This window comes from Danaus plexippus, chromosome 26, assembly GCF_018135715.1.
Source record: "Danaus plexippus chromosome 26, MEX_DaPlex, whole genome shotgun sequence".
NCBI lineage: Eukaryota > Metazoa > Arthropoda > Insecta > Lepidoptera > Nymphalidae > Danaus > Danaus plexippus.
The window spans coordinates 2,115,553-2,141,077 of NC_083554.1; the positions used below are offsets into that span (position 1 = coordinate 2,115,553).

Sequence of the window (25,525 nt, forward strand, 5' to 3'; positions counted from 1 at the left end):
GAATTTATATTCGCTGAACGTAACTGTGAGAGACAAGTCGCGCCGGTATCGCTCGATTATACAATGTGTCGTGAAAATATCATTCCCGTGCGCGTGTAACTTCAATAAAACAGTGTGAATAATGTACTGATACAAAACTGTTTTTTTTTTATTTATGCAATCCTGCTGAAAATATTTTAAAACTTACTGGATTTCATATATAATTTAGTTGAAGGTAAGTAACAATATTTATTAAATTAAGCACGGTGTATAGTGTAACATTTATTCCTATTTATTTTGATACATTTATTCTAAGTTTTATCATTATAAATTAACTAAATACTTTACATTACACTGTGTCTTAAATAGTTTTTAAACTAGTTTTAGACGAGGCGTTCAGAAACTAATTATTTTTTTCGAATCAGTAAAAAGTGAGGTCTACGCACAAACTTATGTTTTTCTCGTTACAATATCGTGACTAATTGTTTCGCAGTATATTGAAGTTATAAGTAATCACCGCAAAAGAACCTAGTTAAAAATCATGACATGTACTAACCGAAATACTATTAACTGAACCACTTAAATCACTGAATATATTTGATTGGTGTCTTAATTTTAACTACAACGTGTATAACATTTATTTGTTTTTATATTTCTTACGACTTATAGAGTATTTAAAAAAACATGTACACTCTTGCCTCATAAGATGCGTTGCTTGTAAATGATTCATATTTAAAGTATGCCTGGCGTTCTTTGTACACAAAACTTTTATTCTTAATAGATAATTTAAGTTGTAGATAAGAAGAGCTTTTGATAATTTAGGCTGTAGATATGAATTATATTTGAGTCAGAAAAGTTTTACTTCGTTATGAATTATCATAATTATGGACGATTTTATATTATTCTATAAATGAAAACAAATATATTCAATATCTTTGTAAGTTGAATGATTATTATTTACTAGCTGCTGCCCGCGTGTTGATCACTTTTCGCGTAACCATATATTTATATATCAACCTTAAAATTGACCATAACTTCTTTTTCCCTTAACCGATTTTGACGAAACAAAGTTTTGAAGATGCTCCTAATTATATGTAATCCAACTGTGAAAACCGGGTTCGAATCCGTTGAGTAGTTTTGAAGTTATAACGTACCAGACAGACAGACAGTCAAAAATTACAAAAATTGTTGTTTACGCTGATTATTCAATGAGAAACGGGAAAAGTTTCCTACGTACAATATGTATGACAACTCCATCTTGCGCGAAGCAAACTTGTCACGAAAAAGAAACAAAGCAGATACGCCTTATTATATTAGTAAAAGATATTGTAAATGGTTCATTTTTAATTAATAATGATTAGTTTTTTTTTATTCCTATACACAAATTAGATACCTCTATCTGCTGTGACTGAACTCAGAGATTCACTCATACTTAGTTATTTACCCGGGATGATCTGAGATTATATGCAATGTGTTTTTATATAATAAATATTTATAATATCTATATACCATATACTTATATTCTTAGATTTCGCCACATCTCTAATCTTTAGCCATATACCTCAGTGAGAAGCGCTGTTTACACTTCAAGTTTTAATAAGTTCAGTTAGTTTTATGATAACTTAGATTAAAATAACTTGTATGTATAGAATTAAATATATTTTTTTACCAAGTGACTGTATACGAAACATTAGAAAACCTACACACCTGCTAACTTAATCTTAATACTTTACGATTACTATAAGTTTCCATCGGCACACTACAAACAGAGCGTGAATATTTCTTCATTCATAAATTCGCAAGTTATAGTATTAAAACAGGTTATACAATGAGAAACGGGAACGGATTCGTATGTATCAAGACATACATACATTATATTATAACATACACAACATCGATATATATAGTACGTAATACATTTATGACATTATCAATAAGTTTGCGCGCAATATTTGCTGTTAATTGCATAAAATGTTTATTTATTTGCAATCTCCGCACACGTTTATCAACCTAACTATCGATGTTATTGAATATTTCTATTAGAATATGAATGTAATGGTAATTGTATATTAAATTCATATAAAAATAACAGCGCTATTTTATCAGCTCCAGTAAGCTTACAAGTTTTGATGGAAAAAATAAATGCACGGTATTCAGTAGCCAGTTTTCCATTAACGAAACTTTTCACATGACAGTATAAACGTGAAAGTATAAATTAAATACTGAAAACTACTTGTATTCAGTTCACAAATCAAACTCGTGGTCAGGACAGAAGTCGAACTGTGTAAGATATCTTTAAAATTAATTTCATAGTGTAAATATGAAATTAATATATATATTCATGTAATGTCATTACTGCCATTTATTACTACATGGATATTTACTCAATATGTCAAGATGTACTCACATTTATATTCTATAACACGTCATATATTTTTTTTTAATTTTGACAAGTTGTTAAATATTTTAATATTAGTCTATTATATTTATTATCTGTATTATGATTGGTAAACACATGTCGTCAATGTTTTTTAATGGCCGTCTCTTGTGTCTAGCGTGTACCGTTTTCTGACCTACAATATGGCTTCCTGTCTATAAAATGGGCACAAATTAATCCATTTAGGATTCAACAATTTATAAAGATACAACTATGGTGCGATAACAACTATATGAACCGAATCGAATACAACTTACGTGAGTTATTTCGATAATATTTGATTTGGTTCATCACTAACCCAGTTTTATAGATAACTTAAATTTAAAATCGATAAAAGAATAGATAGTTTTTTTATACACTTAGTTTAGGTTTAAAATTACGAATTATTGTTTAAAATGTTATGATATTTGAAGCTACGCTTTCAACTGCAAAATAAAGTATGTAGACATTGTGGCCATTTATTTCTTGTGTACTTAAGTCCGATAGAAAATAGGTACAGTATTCAAATATGTGAATTTGGACTTCCAAAATTTTTTTTACTTATAACAAAATCTATAGCAGACATAATTATTCCGTGTTATTTTTCAATTCCTTTACGTTTTATAGATTTAAATATTATAATGAATGTATGTAGGAATGTCATATGCTCGAAACTTCCTTATTAAATATCCTCTCAATAACGTTAATCCAACCCAAAGACGCATGGTTTTAAAGAAATCAGCGAAACGCGTAGCGTACATACACAGGCACAAAAAAGGACAAGGTTTTAAAAGAAATTAAAAATGAACTTTTCTAATACTTTATTAAATAACTTTTAACTTGACAAAATGATTTAAAATTTTCATACGTACATTAGTTGTTCTTGTAATAACTGATATTTTATCAGTTAAGTTGAAACGGTGAGATTAATAGAATTAAAGTTATGTAACTACATAACAATTGCACACACACAGTAACACACACACATAAGTATATTTAACCAATGTCTATATAATTGACATGTATACAGTGAAGTCTGCAATTGTTTCAATAAAAATTTTATTATAGAAACTTGAAAATTGTGATTATATCTTATATAGATTGTTTTAAAAATTAATTTTCTATACAAATTCTTCCATATCATGTCTTAAACTTGTATTTGTCTTATAATACACTTACACTTCCTTGTTTATAACTAGTGCCTTTTACTATACCATTTGTACGTAATAACGCGAAAATCACGTAAACATATAAAAACAAATTATCTATCGCAATATGTAAATAATATAGCAAGGAAGATAATTCGCGTAATTTTCCAACCGTACGATTTTTTACTATCACTTGCGAAGTTTACGAATGAAAACTCGAAAGAAATTATGTACAGTCCAGTTATAAACTGATAATAAAATTTAAATTATTAAAAGTATAAATATTATTTCTTAAGGGAATGTCAAATGTGATCCGTTCAAAAATTTAAAGTAATTTAAGTTTATGTTCAGAAACTGGTTCTTATAAAAATTATAAATAATTAATATAGCTTCCGTAACAAGCAAAAGATAATCTTTTTTTTTTCATATTTCATAAAATGGTTCTTTCTTAGTAATCAATTAATTAATTGACCAAAATGAGTTACTAGTAATTTCAAATTACCTTATATATTCGTAATTAAAATAAAGAAGAAATACATAATAAACTCCTTGAATAGAAAATTAAATCTCTAGTTTATTATCAACAAAGTACATATATGTAAAGTTTAAACTAATCTGCTTAGGCTAGTATCAGATATCGTTAAAAGCCCTAAAAGTACGTACTTATATGAGACCTGCTGTTCTTAAGGTAATGTAATGTAAACAATATAAGATAAGATCATCGTATCTCAACAAGGCGAGGGTCATATTACTATTACTAGCTAATGATGGGTGGCCACCTCTTATATCCGGTGGAATTTAACGTTACTGACATTTGAATCTCGTGGTAATGTTTTCATAGTGATGTGACGTTTGACATTATAGTATAAATAAATAATCGGCATGTCGGATAAAATTTTGTAATAAAAAGAAAATTTATAACTGTCCATAATTAAAGTTTAATTTAAATGTATACTGATGAAAATATTTTATATAAAAATGTATAATTTAGGCATAGCTGGGATTTTTTGATACTTTAAAAATAATATGAGTTCTCTTAATGGTATTTTAGTTAAACTTGAATGAGCTACCAACATCTCGTCTGTAATAGTAAGCATCTTGAGAATATAACATATCTTATTTAAAATTTATAATCTTGTCATTGTGACTGGTTCTAGCAATGCGGTCTCGTAAGTGCATCTACATACAATCGCACAGACACAATACTCAATTTCAACAACATGGAATTATGTTAAAAATAATCTACAAATTAATAATTATGTTTCATTGAAACTTGTACTTTTTTAATTATAATAAATAATGTCAACAACTAAAATCTGGTTATGTCACTTGTCACATAATGTCGATTTCAGTGACGCATCAATCAAAATGGATGTCAAGTGTCAACATATAGTAAAATATAATTATGTCCGCAGTAAACACGGTAAATGTTTATATATTATTTGCCTGGCATAAATACAGGTTTTACCAATACATGACTGTAATAAATATAAAACATAATAATGCACATACCTAACTGTATTGTACCAATTATATTATTCTATATTTTTTATCTGTGTATCCCTAGCAACTATTTCGAACATCACTCAGTTAAACGAAAACCCTTTAAACATAACCTTTCTGTTTGTCAATATATTTTTAATTGAGGACCAGTGAAAATGTTTACTTAAAATAATAAAAAATAGGTCTCATATCAAAAAGCAGTAAAGTAATGTAAATAAAATTCAAAATATTTTGTTATTTTTGGGTTTTAAGGCCTAAAAAGGTGCTAAAATTCGAAATTATTTCTAATAATTTACAATGCTATATATTTAAAAAAAAAGGAATGAATGTTTTTTGTCATCAAAATTTTGTTTGTTTCTCGATACCTAAAGTTTATCTTTTGCGAAGAAAAATTCTTTTCTATTAGTTATATAGATTCTACAGATTGACTTTCAATAAAAACTCATATATTAAGTCAAATTGAAATTCTGTTTCTTATTAACAAATATATTGGCACTTTACTCAACCGGTAATGATAGGTTATTGTAACTTATTACATAAGTTAACTTATTACATAGAAATAAAACAATATTACAATAAACTTTAATTTATTCAATTACAAAATTGTTACACGAGATATATAATCTGTGGTGAAGCCGCACACTAATTCCATAGGTCTTGTTAGGTTTCCTTGAATTAAAAAAGCAATGCAATTATCAATAATAAATTACGCGAACGATATTACTTAACAGTATTACAGAGTCTGTCTTAAATATTATTTTTTTCTGATTTAGTCTGTATTTAGACGATATAAAAAGTTTTCAGCCATTAAATCATTGAATACTCAATAGAAATCTTTGGTTTGAATCAAAATAAAGTTTATATTAATGAACTAGTGAATAAATTCAGAATCACTAATCATAGAATAGGTTTAATGCATTTTTTTTTAAATAACAAAATAAATACGAGATGATTTCTACATATTATGCCATTTAATCTGTTTGATTGAATCGCCAGACTAATCCGCTTGTGTTATTGAACTTGGTTCAAGGTAACCATTTACTTTATTCGATTTACTTTATTCGATTGTAAATTGTTGATTTGAACGTGGGATCGTTTGGTTCATAATGGTTTTGTTGCCGATATATTTAGATTGTTAACTTCATTAGTTTATTTGCAATCAATAATATATTGGTATTTTCTCGACCGTTTTCCCAAATGCTTTGTATTTTTCTTATTATTCCGTATAATAGACGGTTCTTTTTTGTATGAGTTTCGAGTTGAAATTAAATTAATATTAAATCGTTACCGTATCATCATTATAACCAAGTCCGGCATATTTTTAAATGAACGTGAAATTTGCATGACTCAGTTACTCATAAACTTATTTCGGGGAACCTGACATTCCCCGCGGATGAATGAATGAGTGAGTCATACTCACCTTTACGTTTCTCTCAGATAGTGGCCCAGTATTTTTTTTTTACAATAATTTAGTTTCAGCTAGTATGTATTATGACTCATTAATACTCAAACCGAACTCATTGAGTGTTTGTGTAAAAATATATATACTTTTCGTTAAAATAAATGTTTGTTTTTCTGAGAATGCATTGAATAATTTAATATAAGAAGTTTTTTTATCAAACCAGTTTCATTTTTACTTAAACTGTGTAGTCAGACGAAATTGGTTATCCAATACTTTGTTAGAACAGATTTTGTTTTTAAATTGAATTATATGTAATTAAATACTTTTTCTCTTCATAATATTATCGTCTTTATTCTATTAATTTACTGGAACTTCAATTTGCTCAAAATTAACAATTAATCACCTTTGTATAAAATAAGTATGTAGTTTAAAAAATTTTACTAACTTGCTCTTAATTCCTTACTCAATAGTGACGGAAATGTTAACAACGTTTTCCAGTATAATGTTTAATTGTATTTTTATATGTAGTACAATATTTTAACAGGAAGTTTTACAATCGGTAGCAAACAATGCTTGACTCACTTACACACAATGCTATATATTTTAAAATAATAATCTGTATCCTTAATACGAGTTCGTATCAAACTAAACACAGACAGTTTCGAGTCGATACGTGGGTAGTTATAGGAGTGGAAAAATGTATACTATCTGTTAAGTTTGAAACAGAAAACTTCTGGTGAGTGCATTATAATTATAATTATAAATCATTATACGATAACAAGAAACTATTGAACTATGTATTAAAAAAAATAAATATAATTAATAATAATAATAATTTTAATAAACTCAATGTTTTTTACATTAATTAGAAAAATTTTAAAAATTAAATTAAAATAAATTCACGTAAAAGATTATATATAGAATAAATGAATATAAAAATAGATACATATATATTATATTTAAATAGCACACACTGTATATTATTAATGCAATAAAATTTCTCAAACAAAACTATAATTATCTAAACATCATCGTATAACGTCAAAGGGAAAGTGTCATTTGTGATTTGACATCCGTCAACAACTTAGAGCGTTGGTACACTTTAATATCGATATAATGATATTTTAATGAGCCTGAATCGATTATTTACCTGACACTTCTGAGTCGATTGGTTTTCGTGGGAATTTAACCGATTTTATCCTGGGAGGAGATCAACAATGCCTTGTTTGTCGTAATGAATTTGAAATTTAGAATTATTTTATAAATGTTCTGATATTTGTGTATGATAGAGTAATTAGTGACGTATTGCTGAAATTGGTATCAAAAAATAATCATTAGAAAACATTTAGAAAAAAAAGCAATTGAGAAGAACAACTGTCAAAGACAAGATTTTTTTTTTAATTATCGTTAGTTTTTGATTGCAACACAATATTTTCTACAACATTATTGTATGAATTTAATAAATTTATACTAAGAATAATTTTCTTGCTTTGCCATCCTCGTAACATCAATGTATTATAAATTCGTAGTGGTGTTATGTACATGATAATGTAATTATTATTAGAACACCATTGTCTATGACCTATAATCCATAGACAACTTCTTGTTTGCACGTTTTTAAACCGTTACTGCATTTCATTACATAATTAACTATTGTTTTCGTAACGTACGTACATTTTTAATAATAGATATTTATTCCTATAACATATTTCTAATAATTTACGTGGCATTGATTAAAAACTTCACATATAATAATGAAAACATTAATTGAAACGCCAATAAAGCTGTCAGGTTTGATCGAATAGATAAAATACTCGTATTTAATAGTAAAACTATCATATATTGAGCTGCTTTTTAGAATTGGTGACATTAAAAGTAACAAAACGTCTTCCGTGTTGGTAATAGTCTGCGGTAGCTCACCGACACCACACGCGATCGGAATACAGAATGCTTCATCGGAATTCAAATGGGAACGCACTTCGTTACGCGGGGGTTTGATTTTAATGCGTAGCGATAAATAAGTTAATTCCGAGAATACTTTATTTTAAGCCAAAAACGTAGAACTAAACTTAAAATCGAAATGAAATATTTTAATCTGTTTCAATAAAACTTAAACGACCGCTTAGATTGTTTTTTTTTTATGCCATGGCGTCATTCGCACCGGAATCTTGGAATATTTTGCCAATGTCTGCTTAAACTGTATTATTTGATTTGCGCAACATTGAATGTCAAAACAGTTTTACTGTCAATCTTAAACTAATTACTATTATGACTGTTTAATTTTTTTCTCTTTATTCCATCTGACGTCTGTCAAATACGAAGGAGTCTAACTTCGTGTTTTCTCCACACAGTAGGTACTTAAGATTACAATTCGTCCAACAAATAAAAACTTTGATATTGGCAAAACATTCCAAGATTCCAGTGCGAATGAAGCCATGGCATAAAAAAAAAGATTTAGCAAATAACTAAAACGTAAAGTAGTAACCAAAATATTATTTTGAGTATATTTTGTATGAGTTATTTTTAATATGAATTTAAGTGTTGTCTCCTCTCACGTTAATTGTCTCGGCGATACAAATTACTCATTAGTATGGGATTTAAACATGAGAACTCTTTAAACGTATATAATATAAAATACTAATGAACAACTTAGTTCAAACTCACATGAATATCACATTGAACCAAGTATTCTGTATTATAAATTAGAAAGATAATGTTTGTAAATTACTATTATTTTTTATACAATCTATTATTCATCACATTTGAAATCCGTTTAAAATCAAACTCGTTTCGTTTTTATTTCAGAAATATTTAGAATTTTTTTATTAAGTTCACTGACCCTGTGTCCTTTTTGTTAAGCACTTGCATCCTTATTTTTGTAAAACAAAACATACGTTTGAGTAAAAAAAAAACAAGTTGTATGTATTAAAACAAGTATAAAAAATAACGATAAAATGTTAGTAAAATTGTATTTTCTATTACAGTACAACTAAAATCCCTATATATATTAAATGAAACTAAGATTTTCGGATAACTAAGCGTTTTCCTTCTTTCATCGCGTCCACATCAGGCCGTGGTCACGGATGTTAAAAAGCAATGGAAATGTCGGGAAAAAGTTTAAATAAAATAATAAGAAAGTTTAAATCCGAAAAACTTAGTTTAATTTAAATGTGTACCCTCCAAAATCTTAGATATCCTGATATGTATTACACTTAAAAAACAACTTAGCGTTTATTGTTATTTACTTAAGTACAAACCTATGGCATCTAAGACGATTTCTCTGTGACCGGACTTCGCCAATGTTTAGTTTAAACTAGGAGATCTTAATCTTGGTCTTACTATTAGTATTCCAACTACGAACCAAACCGCAGGTGATTGTTAGTATATTAAACTAACATTCCTGTGAAACGGTTTAGGTTCGTATTGATTTTTTTATAAGAAGACTTCATTTATTCTGTCTTCAGTAATAACAAAGTCTGCAAAAATACATTCGATCCATTTACCAAAGTTCATAAAACTACTCAAATCCTTATTTGCTAAATATTTCCTTGAATAATAATAAATTATTTTTTATTGTATACAAACTCTAAAAAAAAATTCCCTCCGAGCGGAAGAGGTGAAACTTCGTTACGTTGGATTGAAAACAGGCAGAGGTAGAAATTGATTTTTAAAATTTTTTTTGTATTTCTTTATGACAAACTTTATTAAGATTACTTACAAGTCATAATTGATAGCCCGCATATCTTAGAGCGTCACGCATTCCCTCTCACTCTGTCTCTTTCTACCCACCCTCACCCCTCCACTCCCAAGAATGTGAAACCTTTAACGCAACCTTGTTGGAAGTCCCATTAGAAGCTTCACTTCAAAAATATTTTTTACAAATGACAATGCCAACGTAAGTATCTAGTTTGACAAAACAAACTTGTGGTAATTCTAGAGATTGAAATAACGCTTGCCCACGACGTTCCAAGAAAGTCGAGTCAAAGCCGCCACTGTTTCTCGGATCACAAAAATTTATACTTGCCTAATGCAAAACAAGCGTGTTTTGCATTTACTCTTTAACTTACTGTATTGAATTTTGTACATAAATAATAAAACATTATATTCATATATATATATACGATGAAAACAAACAAAATTGTCGTTTGTAAATGTTTTTTATATAACATATAATATACCCACACTTTCTTCGCTTTGTTTTGCATAAAGAATAAATGAACCTTGTAAATGAATATAAATATTGATGAGTTTGTTTTTAGTACGTGAACCTTCAAGATGTTTCTATTTGTGATCTCATCTCAACACTTTCAAGATTAGATAAAATATCTTTAAAAATAAGATAAATAATATTAAAAGAAATACCTGAACAGATAAGTAATAAATTTATTTTATTAATAATAACTTTTATTATCTGTGAATGCATTAAAAGAGGATTTGCTATAATTAATTTCAAGAAGTTTTATTGTATTTTAAATATATGACCGTGGTTCATAGTACGAGTTATGCTTGAATAATAACTAGTACTTCGCTTTTCTGTGATTGTAAAGATAGAGAGAAAGGTATTCCTTTTTCTTACGTTAATTCACCTTTCAACATAGAAAGTAACAATTTTTTTTTTATATATAAAATAAACACTAGCCTAATCAAATGCGATTTTATAATTTGCCATAGTAAAAAAGATATATTTTATTGTTATTCGAAATAAAAAAAAAACTCTTAATATAAAGTTTTTCATGGTAATAAAACACCGGCAAAAATTTACAATCATTCATCATCATCAATCAATCAATCATTCATCTTTTATCATAAGTTTCGTACGGGTAGCCTTGTCTGTGGGGGCAGTTATTCCTATAAAACTGCTTTTAACCAGTGGTTTTATGTTAAACCCATTTATTCCATACCACGGGTTGTTAGAGATTAATTTTATATCATTTAAAAGTCATTTTATCGTTTTAATTTTATATCTCACGGAAACTATTATCCTGTAATCATGTAGGTACTAGAAAAATCCAGATCAATAATTTCAAAAATGTCTTTGCTATATCAATTTAAACAGAATTATTAGCTTACTTAAAAAATAATTTATATAAGGCGTTTAATTATTAAATGATTTTAATATAAGTGGTACGAAAATAGTAATAGAACTCTTGTTGTCTATGATCTTAATAACTCGCTAGATTTATACCAATCCATCAAGCATTCGCTGATTACAAACTCGTGTCAGCACGTAAATGTTGTCTTCACGTCGGAATACATATTCTGAATATTACCAGTCAGTAATTATGGTAATCATCTCATAGTCAATACTCATATACGTATAGAAATGTTAGAATGATAGCTTTATGGAACTATAGACCATGTTGTATATACAGATTATGCTTGCTGTAATATTAAGTCACTGCAAACATGCTTTGATATTGACGTCAGGATATGTTCTTACTATAATACTAACTCATAATCGCACGTGCAAATTCCCTGTCCGTGATTAAGTCGCCATATTTGAAGAACACAAAGAGAATTCCGTACAGGCATGAGAAGTGTGATCGCCTCTTAAACAGTATCACATTACATCATACAGTAAATGTCATTAAATTAATCATTCACTAAATAGTTATATAGCTTTATTATATTTTATTTTTTAATAATTAAGAGACAGATATGTAAAAATCTAGTAATTTATTTTTAATATTTGAGCATGGAGGTTGTATGTTGCATTTAACTTTTTTTTTTAATTCATCGAACGGTCTAACATTGAAATCTTGACATTTAAAATGTATATAAATAAACAACAGTCTTAAACGGCTAGAAAACCTTACAAAGACTAACATCTGCCACTGAAAAATTAACTGCCAATTACACAATTTTGCAGCTGCGTTTCTAAATGTCAACCCACTATAATTGAAAGCCAAGGTTCTGTTATACAGTTAATATTTTAATAATTTTTACTTGTCACCTTCATCTTGTTATTATAAACAAAATTTACGTAATAAATGATCATGGTACAATATAGTAAAGCTAAACAATATATTTATACTGTAAAGTTTAGTCTTTTCAAAACGCCCACGTGTCAAAAGTTAACCATCGCCACGCGCCGTTTACCGCTACTTTTTTTATCAGCCATATGCCGCCAACGCGTGTCCTATGAGAAGCATCGGAGAGCATTCAGCCTTGCGTAAAACCTTTTTTTAGTATAGTTTGTACGGTCCTTTTTTTATATAAAACGATCAAAATATTAAAAAAAATATAAACAGAATATTTTTGAAACAAGGTATTTTCGCAAGCTCTTTATAACGACATTTATAATTGAAATTTGGAATTTAGGTTTTTGAATTTGACTCTATGAATTGTTACTGGTGTTTTAAATTCATTTGAATCATAACTTTCGTTACCGTATTTTTCACGTGTACATAAAGGTTAATCATCTGACAAGTCGTCACATTTTACGTAATACATTACTTTCACTGCACTATCGGAAGTCCCAATATCTAATATCTAACGTGGAATGGAACGCCGTCGAGGACAGATGTTAAAGAACCGGTAAGTTACATTGAGAATGCGATAAACCCTCATTATACAGGTCGTTCAGAATAATATATTTCAAATATATAATATTATATAAGAATTATTTATGTACCTATTAATATGTCACATACGTTTGAATATATAATGGAAGAAATTTTTATATTTATGCAAATAATATCCAACGATTACATGATCATTGGAAAGTTATTCAAACATAACACAGTTACGTGGAAGATGTGTCGAGAAATGTTTCGCTTATTATTAAAGATGTTAAATAATAATAAATAAATATAAACACCTGAGTCAATTGATACGCTATAATAGGAATCATTACAAACGGCGTATAATAATTGACGTAAATTGAATACATTAGTACAACACCTGGTGTGACTTAAATCATAAACGATTTATGAGAATTACGAGAAATTTATATATTCATAAAATTTGTTTTAGATAAAATTTGATATTCTATCTATAACTTTTAAAATAATGAACGAGTACTCATCTTAAATCATTATTTATAATTATTATCCAAACTAATATTTTACATTTTTCACCCGCTGTATATAGAATCCATAGCATCCGACGATAAGGGGCGCGAAAACGACCCTTCTCTAAAAAAAGCGGAACTCTCACACCTGGTCGTTACCATAGAGATCAAATCACTACACGGATGTACCGATCAATATTTGATAGTAACGGTTTTTAACAACTATTGTTTGATGTCATTTTTTTTTAAAGCTTTGGCTTCATTCGCACTGGATTCGTACAATATTTTTCCAATGTCAACGTTTTTATTTGTTGGACGAATTATAATGTTGAAAACTGTGTCGAGAAAAGACGCAGGAGTTCGTCTAATGGATTTTATTTATTTATTATATTTTTTTTATAAAGATGACTACTTGTATTTTTACCAGCATTGATGATATTTATAAACGCTTTTTGCTAAAAACAGATTATAAATCAATTTTAATGACAATTTTAATAGTCTTAAACAGATAATAAATTACTCTTTGCGTTTCTTTAACTACAGATTTTATTATATTAATCGTCTTCTACATAATATTGAGGAGGTTAAGTGTGATTATTTTTATTATTTAATGTAAAGGGCTCGTGCCGTACGGAGCGTGGCGTATGGCAGATGACACGCGACCGTTACGCCAGCTGCTTTTTGAACGCATTCCATCATATATTAGTTAAAACATTATATATACCAAGTACAATAACAAGTTAGTCGTTATCCTTGTTCATAAGTCAGGTGCGAACGCAATTGTATTTGTTGACAAAAACACTAGTTTTATATGTGACGCCTCGAATGTTCAAGTAATGAACGTAGTAAAGCGGTGTATACATGTAATGAAGCTTGACAAACGTGCTATATATTTTTTTTCATGCTTTCATTTCTCGTTTAGTATTTATGACGCTGCTCTGATTCTGATACAATAACATAAAAAACTAGATCTTGTTTTATAAGAGAACATCAATCTTCGTTACAGTATGTAGTTCGCGTTTTCTATTACAATTGCTATTTATATCAATAAATAAAATTTGAGTGTCTGTTTTTAATTATAAAATATCCGCTTTTTGCTTGATACATATAAACGTAAACCCGGTACATGTACCAAATTTTTTCAAATTTTTTCTCTGTCTTTTTATTTGTATCGGTTAATCTCTAAAACAACTGGACCGCCTTTGAGGAAACTTTCACTGACAAATAGCTTATGCACTAAGGAGTAACTTAGATTACTTTGATTACTTTGATTACTTATAAAGCTTTTAACAAATAATAGCATATAATATAAATTGGTTTATTTTCTGTCGAAGCGAACAGCTATTGTTACCATTGAAGCATATCTAAATGTACCAGGGTGACAGAAGTCTAAGGAAGTCGTCGAGGGCTTCACTATCAGAAGGTCAAAGACATTGTTAACGTTGATAAAATTCCTTGCATGTTTTAAAATTCTTCTTAACGTTTATACTCTTTACAGAAATATATTTATATTTCATCTACATTACATAAGAATATAAATGTCATTACATTAAATAAACCTGTTGTGAAGAAACTTTGATTTATAGTTGTTTAAGTTCAGGACATGCAACATCTACTGTCATCAATTAATTGAACGTAAGAATTTTGCTTACAACTTTTGGATGTCAAATTATAATGGAGTGTAAAACGAAGCGGTTGTAAAAACTGCCTTTTTCGTTATCCCGCATCCCCTATATATGTTACTTGTTAGTATAAACGTGACTAAACGTTAAAACGCTCAACTTATTACTGCTAAGACTAAAGCAGTACTCAAAATGGGAATTAGTAGATTATTTAACTGGGTCAGTAAAACGGAACGGTTAGTGCGTTTACACATTACCATCGGCTAATTCCTTAAATGTATTACGAAATAATTAACGTTAAGTCGCTATGCTGCAGTTGTAAATAAAAAATATATATCGTCGTCTAAGTGGACGTAAGATTTTTTTATATTAAACTAGTTTTTGTTCGCGACTTCGTCTACACAGCCTTTGGGTTCGGGCTGGAAGAAAATGTAAAAACTAAATAACAACAAAATATATTGTAACGACGCCAGCGACATCTACAGTCTATATCACAGGACTTTATGACTCGATCCTGTGTAACTAAACGGAATTCCGGGATAAATTATAATCTATGACTTATCCTGATGTCCAAGTTACATTACTATAAAGTTTTATGAAAACCTGTAAAATAATTTTTCGTGAAACAGCAACTGACATTCATATATTATTCTGAATTTTTGAAATTAAAATATTAGAACGATTATTTCGTTTAAAACTTAGTATGAATGTTTTATCATTGGGAACATTCAAATAAGTTTGCTACAACTCGTATTTATTGCGTATATGAAATGAAATATATTTTTAATCAATCAGCCGAAGTGTTGTATCATTGCACAAGCGTATATTATTCAATGCCAAATAAAGTTTCTCGCGAGTTAGCAATTAGCGAATATTAATAAAAAATTCACTAAAAAACTTTGAAATTAATGCGTAAATGTTTTGTATATAAATAGCTAGTAATTAATTAATTGGAACACTTTATAATTGCTAACAATAGATACAATAATAACGTGACATATAATGAGCTGTATTAACAAAACTAGCACATATAATTTGCACTACAGTATTGAGTGAATCACAGATTGACTCAGACAAACCGCAATAACTACTGAGTTACACTAAAAACAAACTTTTAGCGTTTCATATGAATATCAAACTTATTACAACACAGTAAAGTTTTAATTTTCAACGCCAATAACAACAATGAGTTCACACACAACTTGAGTGGTCAGAATCCCAAGTCAAAAGTAAGGGGGAAAAATCAAAGAAGTATTTGAATGCCCCTTCACCGACAATAGAATCAGCAACGGTTTTGAACATCTGCCTGCAATGTGTGGTGTTCGAGATTTATGAATTGTAATGCAATTTGTTGCTTTAAATGCTTTGCTTTCTATATTAAGGTTTTTTTCTTTTCAGGACTTAAAACATATTATATGCTCGTATGTTAGACACGAATTAGTACAAATATTTGATTATAAACGATCCATAAAAATCTAATAACAATAAATAAAGGTCGACACGCATCAAGCGTTTCCCTCTCAAATTCCAAGATAATGGACCAAGAAATTACGTCACCATTATAGCCGATCGTTACATCAAACACCTTCATTTTTTCCCACGAGTCATTTACCTTTTTGTTTTTGTTGCAGGATGTCGAATTTTCAACGTACAAGAAGCAAGGTCTGGTGGGGTGACTCACCACCAAATATCGGCAGCCCAGTGGCACAACCCGAGTGGAACCAAAACAATCAGAGAGTTGAACCAGAGTGGGAGCCCCAGCTTCCTCATTGGATCAATCAACCCGAACAAAGAAACAATAGCGCGGACAACTTGGCGCAAGCCAATAATTTGCCGAATCAATGGCCTCTTCGTCACGGCAGTCCAGGAAGTCATAAAAGCCAGGATTCTGGTTTTTCAGATTCTGATAGCTCTCCTCCAACGTCCCAATACTATTCGCCATCAGATGAAAATGACAAAAATAAATCAAATAACAGCAGCGATTCAAATAATAATGAAAACGTTACTATAAAACAAGCGGCTGAGTATCAGAACTCACATCACAACAGTAAAGATGAAGTTGACTATTCCAATGTCAATGTTAATACGCCGACACCAAAACCTCGTCTCCGCAGCAGCAGCGTCATACAAACTCCATATGACCTTCAAGAGTATTTCGAAGTACACCAAGATCAAGAACACATGGATTTATTAAAGGATAAGAAATTCGATGAAATTCAGAAAAATTTAAATGACGATAATCAACGTAAAGATAAACTCAACAAATCTTTTGACACAGCTTTAAATTCTAATTTGAAAAGAAACGCACATAATAACTCTATCAAAAGTATGACTCAGAATAATAAAGAAAATACTCCAAATTCAAGTGCAATAGAAAACGATGCCAAAGATAAAAATTTAAATATTTTAAGTCCGTCTAAAAAGTATCCAGCCAAAAAGATTACAACTGGCGACAGCGATTGTAACCAAACGATTATAAAAATGGCTACTGTTAAAGACTTGGATACAAATAAAAACAAATGTGATGATAGTTTAGAATATATACGATTATCACACAATAACGAAATTGCAGTAAACAATCAGCCGAGGGTGCGTACACCAATAACAAACGTGTCATACGTTCCCACGGAAAAAATATCGTCTTCCAAGCCGGAATACAGACGTAGTATGTCAAATGAAGAAAATATTGCTATCACGACTACTCCTAAGTTCCAGAGGAACAGACTTAACCAGTCGCTTAATTTAGAGGGCCAGAAATTAGACCGACAAATATTACAAATACAAGAAGGTTATCACTCCTTAGGATATATAGATGAAGAAGAATTACCAAATCAACCAGCTGTTTATCCAAAGGAACAAGTTCATAAGCCAACTAAAGCCTTGCTAGGAAAGAATATTATGGATAGTCTACATTTAAAACCTTCGAAAAAGGTCGGTCCTAAAGCTAAACATCGATCAGCCGGGAAGGATAAAGCAAAAGAAGCCTTTAGGCTGTTTTCTAACAGAAAAGAAAAGCCAGGTGTTGTTGATAAACTTGCAGGTGGAGTGCTAGACGGTAGCAGGGTACCTTCCTTAGGTCTGCCGAGAACATCAGACCAAAACTCTTGGGTAGTGGTTGCACATCCGCAGAAAGAAATGCTCATTCCACACTACAATGAGAGACTTGTACAGACAGATAGTGATATGAATCTAAAAAGTAAGGATGTCCAAAATGGTAATGTGGATAAAAACAGATTAACACCTCCGCCACAGTTCCAAGATAAACAAAAAATACCGTACGAAAGCAATTCAAAAACCGACAAAGTATTAACGCACGATTCAAAACGTGAGAAATTAAAAGATGACTATACAAGCTTTATGGATGTACAGTTAGACCTAGGTTGCACATCCACACCAAAAATGCTAGCTCCTCACGAATTCATGACTGACGTACTTAGTAGCAACAAAAAGCCACGCAGAGTAAATTTATTACAAAACTTTAACAGTGGGTAAGTTCCAGACTTTCGTTTTCGCGTTCGTAATTAAATAACAGCATTACAATGACTTGTATTTCACAGGTTAGTGTTAAACAACCGAGATGAGATACTGTACAGAGAAAGGAGTATAGATCAGACGAATTTGGAACGTCTGTGTGATAGGAAACCAGAGCCTGTGCAATATTGGCTGTGCGATTTAGTGGGGTCTTGTGAGAACGAATGCATGACAACCCTGCAGAGCAAGCCTTTGGGAGCGGAAATGAAAGCTATGGTTTCATCCAACTCGGCAACTATAACCGGAAATATAAAGAAGGTGCAAACACACGGACAAATTATCGTTCATCAATACAGCGATGTTTTACGGTAAAATAATAAAAAATAAAGTATTTACTATGCTTATTTTAGAATTTTATTTAATCCTATTTTATTTTTACAGACAAATGGAGACGAATAACACCAGTGAAGAACAAATATGCTTATTAGTGGCGAATATTAACGAATTTGTGCTAGCACACAGCATCACCCTGAACACAAAACCTCCCGGAGAGACCCCAGAGAGATGGGACAAAATTAAAATGTCCCTACAAATGTACCTCCAGAAGTTAATAGACATCGGAGAAGATGTTAAAGTTGAACTGAATGAGAGCAGACCCGAGTGGAATTTGGTACAAAAACATTTGGATACACTAATTGATATATTTTTGGAAACCACAAAAGCCGTGCTCGTCCAACAAATGAAGGTATGTGTATATTTTATATAGAATTAACAAACGCTTCAATATTAACTTATATCCGAACTCGTTTCACTTCTATAATAAATGTATACACTCTTATTTTTCGTGCTAAGAAATAGTGTCGATTCGTTTCGACATGAAACCACGCAATATGAAATTAATTATATCGGTAAGAATCTATGGGAAAAGTTACTTTTTAATTTAAGTTACGTAAAGGTATCGCTGAGGTCGTTCTCCTATTAACAAAGTAAAAGTCACCTTCATTTTAAAACAAAACATTTATTTATCAAGATTATTATTTTATTTATAATAAAAAACTGATGTTGAAAATGTGATTTGAAATATGTTCTCTTAAAAGGACGATATCGTGGTTTAACTTAAATAAAATTTTATTTACCTACTTGCGTAACGTTACGGGAAACAGAATTAATACTATTGTGCAATAAAACATTAATTTAATCATTTCTATTATGTGTGTAACAAATATATATATGAACATGAGAGATTTTATCATTTATATTCTAGACGCTTGTGTCAATTATCGAAGAACCACCATCAGACATGATACTAAAAAGCACTCTCACATCCATCGGCCATTTGGCGATGTTGACGGAAAACACTGAAAGTTCATTACACGTAAAATGTACGAAAATCATGAAAAGCATCACAGAACTGCCGTTCGTCGACTGCGGTGTACCGAGGGCCTTGTTGACAGCAATTATCGAAAGCAAGAAAAGTTCTATAAAAGCGCTCTCTTTACGCGCGCTTGCCACTGTCTGTGTGACAGGTGAAGCTGTCAAACAGTTTGAAGAGGTATGAGTCTAATGCTATTATGCTTAATAAAGCTGCAATTGAGTATCGCTCTTTATAAAACCCGCCGTTTAAAATGACTAATTTTCTATTCCTTATAGAGAATGGTATTTTAGTATATTAATTGCCATGGCCAATTGACCTATGCCTGTTAAAGGCGAACCTGACGGTTTATTGTGATTAATAAATAATCTCAACAATTGTCATCGGCAATACTGTGAAATAATATTTATATAATTTTATATTATCTGTTGCTTTAACTTTTCTAATAATCGCATTCATAATATTATTCTTAAGTTATGTGATTTAGGAGTACATATATTAAGTATTAACTGTTTAAGATATTTATTTAAGATAAACATATAATTTTAATGACCACTATTTACTAAGGATTATTTAATGTGGAACTACAGTAGTTATTTCAATTTTTATTACAGGGAGGCGGTATAGAAATCTTATCGGACATACTATCAGACAGTTCCAATCCTGAACCTCAAATGCGTGAAGCTATCACCGTTCTCACTCAGATAACAGCGCCCTGGCTGAGGGGACACTATGATATAACACAGCTACACGTATACCTCGACAACATAATAAAGCATATCACTGGTGAGTAAACCCAGTTGCTAATATATATATGTGTATTTTTCAGTTATAGGTACCATTATACTATGAATCTGCAAGACATTTTACTTAGATTGTTGTTAATTATTTTTGTATAAAATCAATAGCATCCAAACTTGATAAAATATCACGTTTTAGAAATAGTGTATTTTTGCCTTAATATATAATGTGACTTAAGCAATACCAGTTTCAATGTCCAAGGATGGAAATAATGTTTAGTAATAATTCATAATTTCAAATATAATCAATGTACATTTCAATAACTCCGTCACCATGTAGGTTTTATATGCTCTTTTTCAACACAATATTAAGTTAAGAAACAGTACACAAGGAGTTGGTATTTTTTAGTAAATACAATTGTCAGTAATATTTGACAACCGATAAAATCAATATCCATTATATTGATAGGTTACGATAGCTGCTTTATTAGATATGCAGTACGTAATGCATTACATTCCTGGAAAATGTGAAATTGATGTTGATTGAATAATAAAATTGCCGCTGTACTATAAAGCGGCATCTAGTGAGCAGTAGCTGTTTTAACTTACAATACGATATTGTAAATATCTGTAATTAGCCTTTTGTATTGTTTTCTAAAATGTTATTTATTTAACAAAGTAAAAATCACAATCATAATAATGTGCTCATAGTAAAATTTTATGACTAAATTTTAACTTAATATTTATAAAAATTATAAAAAAGTTGAAAACTTGAACGATGAGATTACTGTTTATACAAATTTAGAAATATTAAATTCTATTTATACAAATTTACAAGAGGCCTCAGACTTTTAATAAATCTTTAATCTCTGCCAGATGCAAGATACTCACTTGACTGTATTTACAGATATTCTCTGCCGGACTGAATGCTGTCAGCTTCTCCTTCTATGTACGGCGTGCCTCGTCAATCTCGTGAGGGAATTGGAACTTGAGAAAAAAGAAGACGCAGACTCCGATATAATAGAAGTGATAAATAAATATCACACGGTTGAGAAATTATTGGACGCAGTCAAACGACGGGGACCAAACATATCTGTATTCCTACAGGTTAGTGCTTTTGGAATTACGTTTGCAATTAATTAAAAATATAAGCCTCTTCATTTAAAATAATATGTCGGTACATTTTAAATAAAATGGTAACCATCTTTAAAAATTTCAAAAGTAAACCTGAAGGTTGTAATATAACATTAGTTCGAAATTTAAAAAATCATTTCAAATACAAACGATAATTATTAATGGACATCTTGTCAACGCAAAATGTTATATGCTATGACTTCTTTAGCACTGAATAGTGGAATATTTTGAAAATGTCAAGGTTTTCTTTGGTGGGCGTATCATAGTTATTAACATAAGATTTATTCTCCAGGAACAGACGGCATCTCTCTTGGCGTCTCTGTCTCGTGTGTCACGGTGTATTCTACCCTTGTCACGATCCCCGGTCGCCAGTGTGGCGCTAGTGTGTTTCGCGCGCAGCGGACCGCTAGCGACCCGCGCCGCAGAATTACGCGCAACTCATCGTTTACATTGTCATACTGCTGAAGCTATATCTAGGTTTGTTTCTATATATGTACATATACTCTATTGATATGAGGACCAATAGATAACAATTATGTTTATCACCCAACTTGTAACAAAAACAAAGTTACACGACACTGGCAGAATATTATGTGTACGTCTTTCCACCGATGAAGGCCATATTTAAAACAACCAACCAACCAACAGAAAAATAATTAGATTTTTTTTTAAATTACATATTTTTTTGTCTTTGGTGGAATTTTAATGAAATCAGTCTTCATATCGTATAATAATTGGTATATTTCCAGGTTAGCAGTAATTCCAGACGTGGCACATCAGATAGTACAACTTGAGGGCATTCCTCATCTTATCCGATTGGTTAGGATGCAGAGAACTCGACCTCATGTGGATGAAAACCCAGATCAGACACTCATCCACACCCTGAAAGCACTTCGAACTCTACACAAACATTACCCTGAAGCTTTTAATGATGAAAAGGATGTCAAAGAAATGATTAAACCGCACTTGATGGAATCTCTCATGTTATTTTCTGCTAAACAAGAAAGCTATGTTTAAATTTTAAACATCAGTTATTATTTGGAAATTTTATTAAAATTAATAACTTCGAAGGCTATGAATCCTCAAGCTATCATGGGATAGCTTTGTACTGGAGGGGCGAAGCAAACCCAAAGATAATTTATTTGCTCAAAAAGCATGAATAAAGGTACTATAATAATATATGGAAAAGAAATATAAATACAATGCTTAACATTCCCAGAAATATTCAGGAAATCTTACCTCTTAGTCATCTTCAAGCATACATCTAGAAATCAATTGACAAATCTCGAATGAGATTGCAAAACATTCCCCTTACGAATGTAAGGACTTTTATAATTATTATTTGTTAACTTAAGTTATTTTCCGAGGCCATACTTGTATTTGCTAGTCTCAGTCTATTTATAATCACACATGCGAGTACTGTTGTGAACTATTGTAATTTAAAGTACTTATCACTTTATATATTAATTTTGAAACCACCTTATACCGTGTAGGTACATGTCTTATATTATCTGTTTATAAATAAAGTATGTTACTCATTGAATGCCGTTTTATTTCATTTCATATCGTGAAACAAGTCAATAATTCATTATCCGATTATAAAAATATACATTTATATAACAATTATTGTATTATGTAAGATTTGAATATCATTACAAACGAGAATATTATTATCCGTAAGATTGTTTAACATTTTTTGAATGAACAATGTCAACTGTAGTTTCATGGCACTGTCGTAAATCCATATCATACATTCCGAGACAGAATTTATTTTCCGGAGCCTTAAAGAAATCTAAGCCTCTACCTATTTTTATTATCCAACCGGAACTTAATCTGAAAATACATAGAATTATTGTTAATTATATATACATAGGTTGTTGCATATTTTGCTGTAGCCAATAAGTCAAACTGCAATCGATTATTGACGTAATGGTTAGAAAATTATGTATAAAATGTATGAAAAGCATTATCTGACAAGGAAATTATTAGTTGTAATAAAAAAAATTGTAGAAACACATGTAGACTATAATATATGAAGTAAGAAAAAATCAATACACAAATAGTAGTGATGTGCATTAGGACAAATGCTTTGAAAACTTGCAAAAATTATTATTCATCTATGTGATTCATTTGAAATACAGAACTAATTTTAACATCTGTGTAAACAGACAATTTGCAAGATTAATTCTAAATTTAAATACTCCAAAAGTAGTGAATCGTCTCAAAATAAACAATTTTTTCTATACCCATACCCAAACATTACACATGTATGTAGTATGATTTTGTTGCAGACATGTAACTGCCTTAATTTAAAAATAATCTCTCCACAGACAAAACAAGTAATATTTTTAATCTATGCTTACATTATTTGCCTATCATGTAGAGTATCAGAGTACTTAATGATAAGGTGTACTTTGTACTGGCTGAGATCATGCAATAAATTTGAAAACCACATCCTTTGATTGCCTTCCGATTTGTCGTCTTTGGTTGTTGTTAACTGTATTTTTCTTAAATTGCAACATTTTCTTACAAGTAATTCACAGAGGCGAAGAAAGTTTTGACACTGAAATCACAGTTTAAATTAGTTAAGAAACTTGAAAGTATTGATTACATTTTACATTAACTTTGTAGTTGTCTTTAGTACGATAACTTTAAAAAAAAAATGGAATTCTTACGAAATGCAATCGATAGATTTCATTAATGGGTATAAGAAAAAACTAATACATTTAACTAAAATACATCAAACCATAAGCAACATGAATAAGTAAGTCTAACCTGATGAAAACTTCTAATATATGGATCCTCAACTATGACATATTCAACCTCATCATCTAGAAACCTTCCAAATAAAGCTGCGTAACTGTGTCCAGTTGAATTATTCTCAATCTGAATCTGTTCATGGAACTGTCCAGTCTCTTTCTGCTTCAAGACCAACTTCTTTATAGTCTCCGCCCTGTTCATATATTCTTCCACTTTTTTCCTCAAATACTTTTTAGTTACATCATCTATATCATCTGGTAAATTGTAATAAAAATGAATAACTTTATATTTTTCTATTGCTTTATATTTTACAGTGAAAATAACAAAAATGCATACCTTTCATTTTATCCACAAGTATTTGTAAGCCCTCCTGATAACAAATCAATGCTTCCGTATACCTCTTCTTGGTATCTAATTCTACGCCTCGTTTTAGAATATTTATAGCAGCGTTTTCAATATTCATTTTTGATTTTGTTTAGATCGCTTGTAATTATAACTGTATTTTATTGATGACAACAACTGAATAAAACTAATCCAAAAAAAGAGAGCACTTGTTTATATAAGTTGTTGATAGTTATTTACTCATAATTATGGATTGTTAATTAATTGTAACTTTTATTCATGCTTAAAACTAATGTAAACTGTAGTTTCTACATGACAACGAAATTGAAGTAATCATTGACAATTGTTAAAGTTTAAAAATAAAGAAAAATATGACGTTTAACAGTAATTCCCCGTTTAAACTATTATAAACGATAGAATATAAAAAAAAACTTTATAAAGAGAAACATTAGTCTTTGTTGTACTCAAAACTAATGGGTTTTAAATAAAACCATGCATTAATTTTTTATCATTTTGAAACTGCTATCAAATTAATAATAACTTTAGTTGTTTACTAAAATTTTATATTTTTCAAAAGTACTAGAATACTACTTTTAATTACATATGTTAAAAATAAAAAAATCT

At 29.9% G+C, this 25,525-nt stretch overlaps 2 protein-coding genes across 2 annotated transcripts; one reads left to right on the plus strand and one right to left on the minus strand.

Annotated features, from left to right (window-relative positions):
- On the plus strand, positions 1-23,342 carry LOC116774495 (uncharacterized). Its single transcript, XM_032667246.2, has 9 exons — positions 1-214; positions 16,714-18,570; positions 18,640-18,921; positions 18,995-19,298; positions 19,818-20,105; positions 20,540-20,711; positions 21,573-21,772; positions 22,092-22,276; positions 22,549-23,342. Exons 2-9 carry the CDS (start codon positions 16,715-16,717, stop codon positions 22,814-22,816), a joined length of 3,555 nt encoding a protein of 1,184 aa, XP_032523137.2. The 5' UTR covers positions 1-214; position 16,714; the 3' UTR covers positions 22,817-23,342.
- LOC116774498 (MIT domain-containing protein 1) lies at positions 23,331-25,239 on the minus strand. Its single transcript, XM_032667248.2, has 4 exons — positions 24,896-25,239; positions 24,575-24,813; positions 24,163-24,362; positions 23,331-23,632 (listed from the first exon to the last, which is right to left on the minus strand). Exons 1-4 carry the CDS (start codon positions 25,020-25,022, stop codon positions 23,470-23,472), a joined length of 729 nt encoding a protein of 242 aa, XP_032523139.2. The 5' UTR covers positions 25,023-25,239; the 3' UTR covers positions 23,331-23,469.
- Positions 25,240-25,525: the final 286 nt, after the last annotated feature.

Excerpts from the sequence above, each read along its gene's own strand:
- LOC116774495 (XM_032667246.2), top strand. The coding sequence starts at position 16,715 with ATGTCGAATTTTCAACGTACAAGAAGCAAGGTCTGGTGGGGTGACTCA. Across the intron at positions 18,922-18,994 it reads CAATACAGCGATGTTTTACG|ACAAATGGAGACGAATAACA; the intron begins GTAAAATAATAA and ends TTATTTTTACAG. Across the intron at positions 20,106-20,539 it reads CTGTCAAACAGTTTGAAGAG|GGAGGCGGTATAGAAATCTT; the intron begins GTATGAGTCTAA and ends TTTTTATTACAG.
- LOC116774498 (XM_032667248.2), bottom strand. The coding sequence starts at position 25,022 with ATGAATATTGAAAACGCTGCTATAAATATTCTAAAACGAGGCGTAGAA. Across the intron at positions 24,363-24,574 it reads ATATTAGAAGTTTTCATCAG|TGTCAAAACTTTCTTCGCCT; the intron begins GTTAGACTTACT and ends CTGTGATTTCAG. Across the intron at positions 23,633-24,162 it reads CTACATGATAGGCAAATAAT|ATTAAGTTCCGGTTGGATAA; the intron begins GTAAGCATAGAT and ends ATGTATTTTCAG.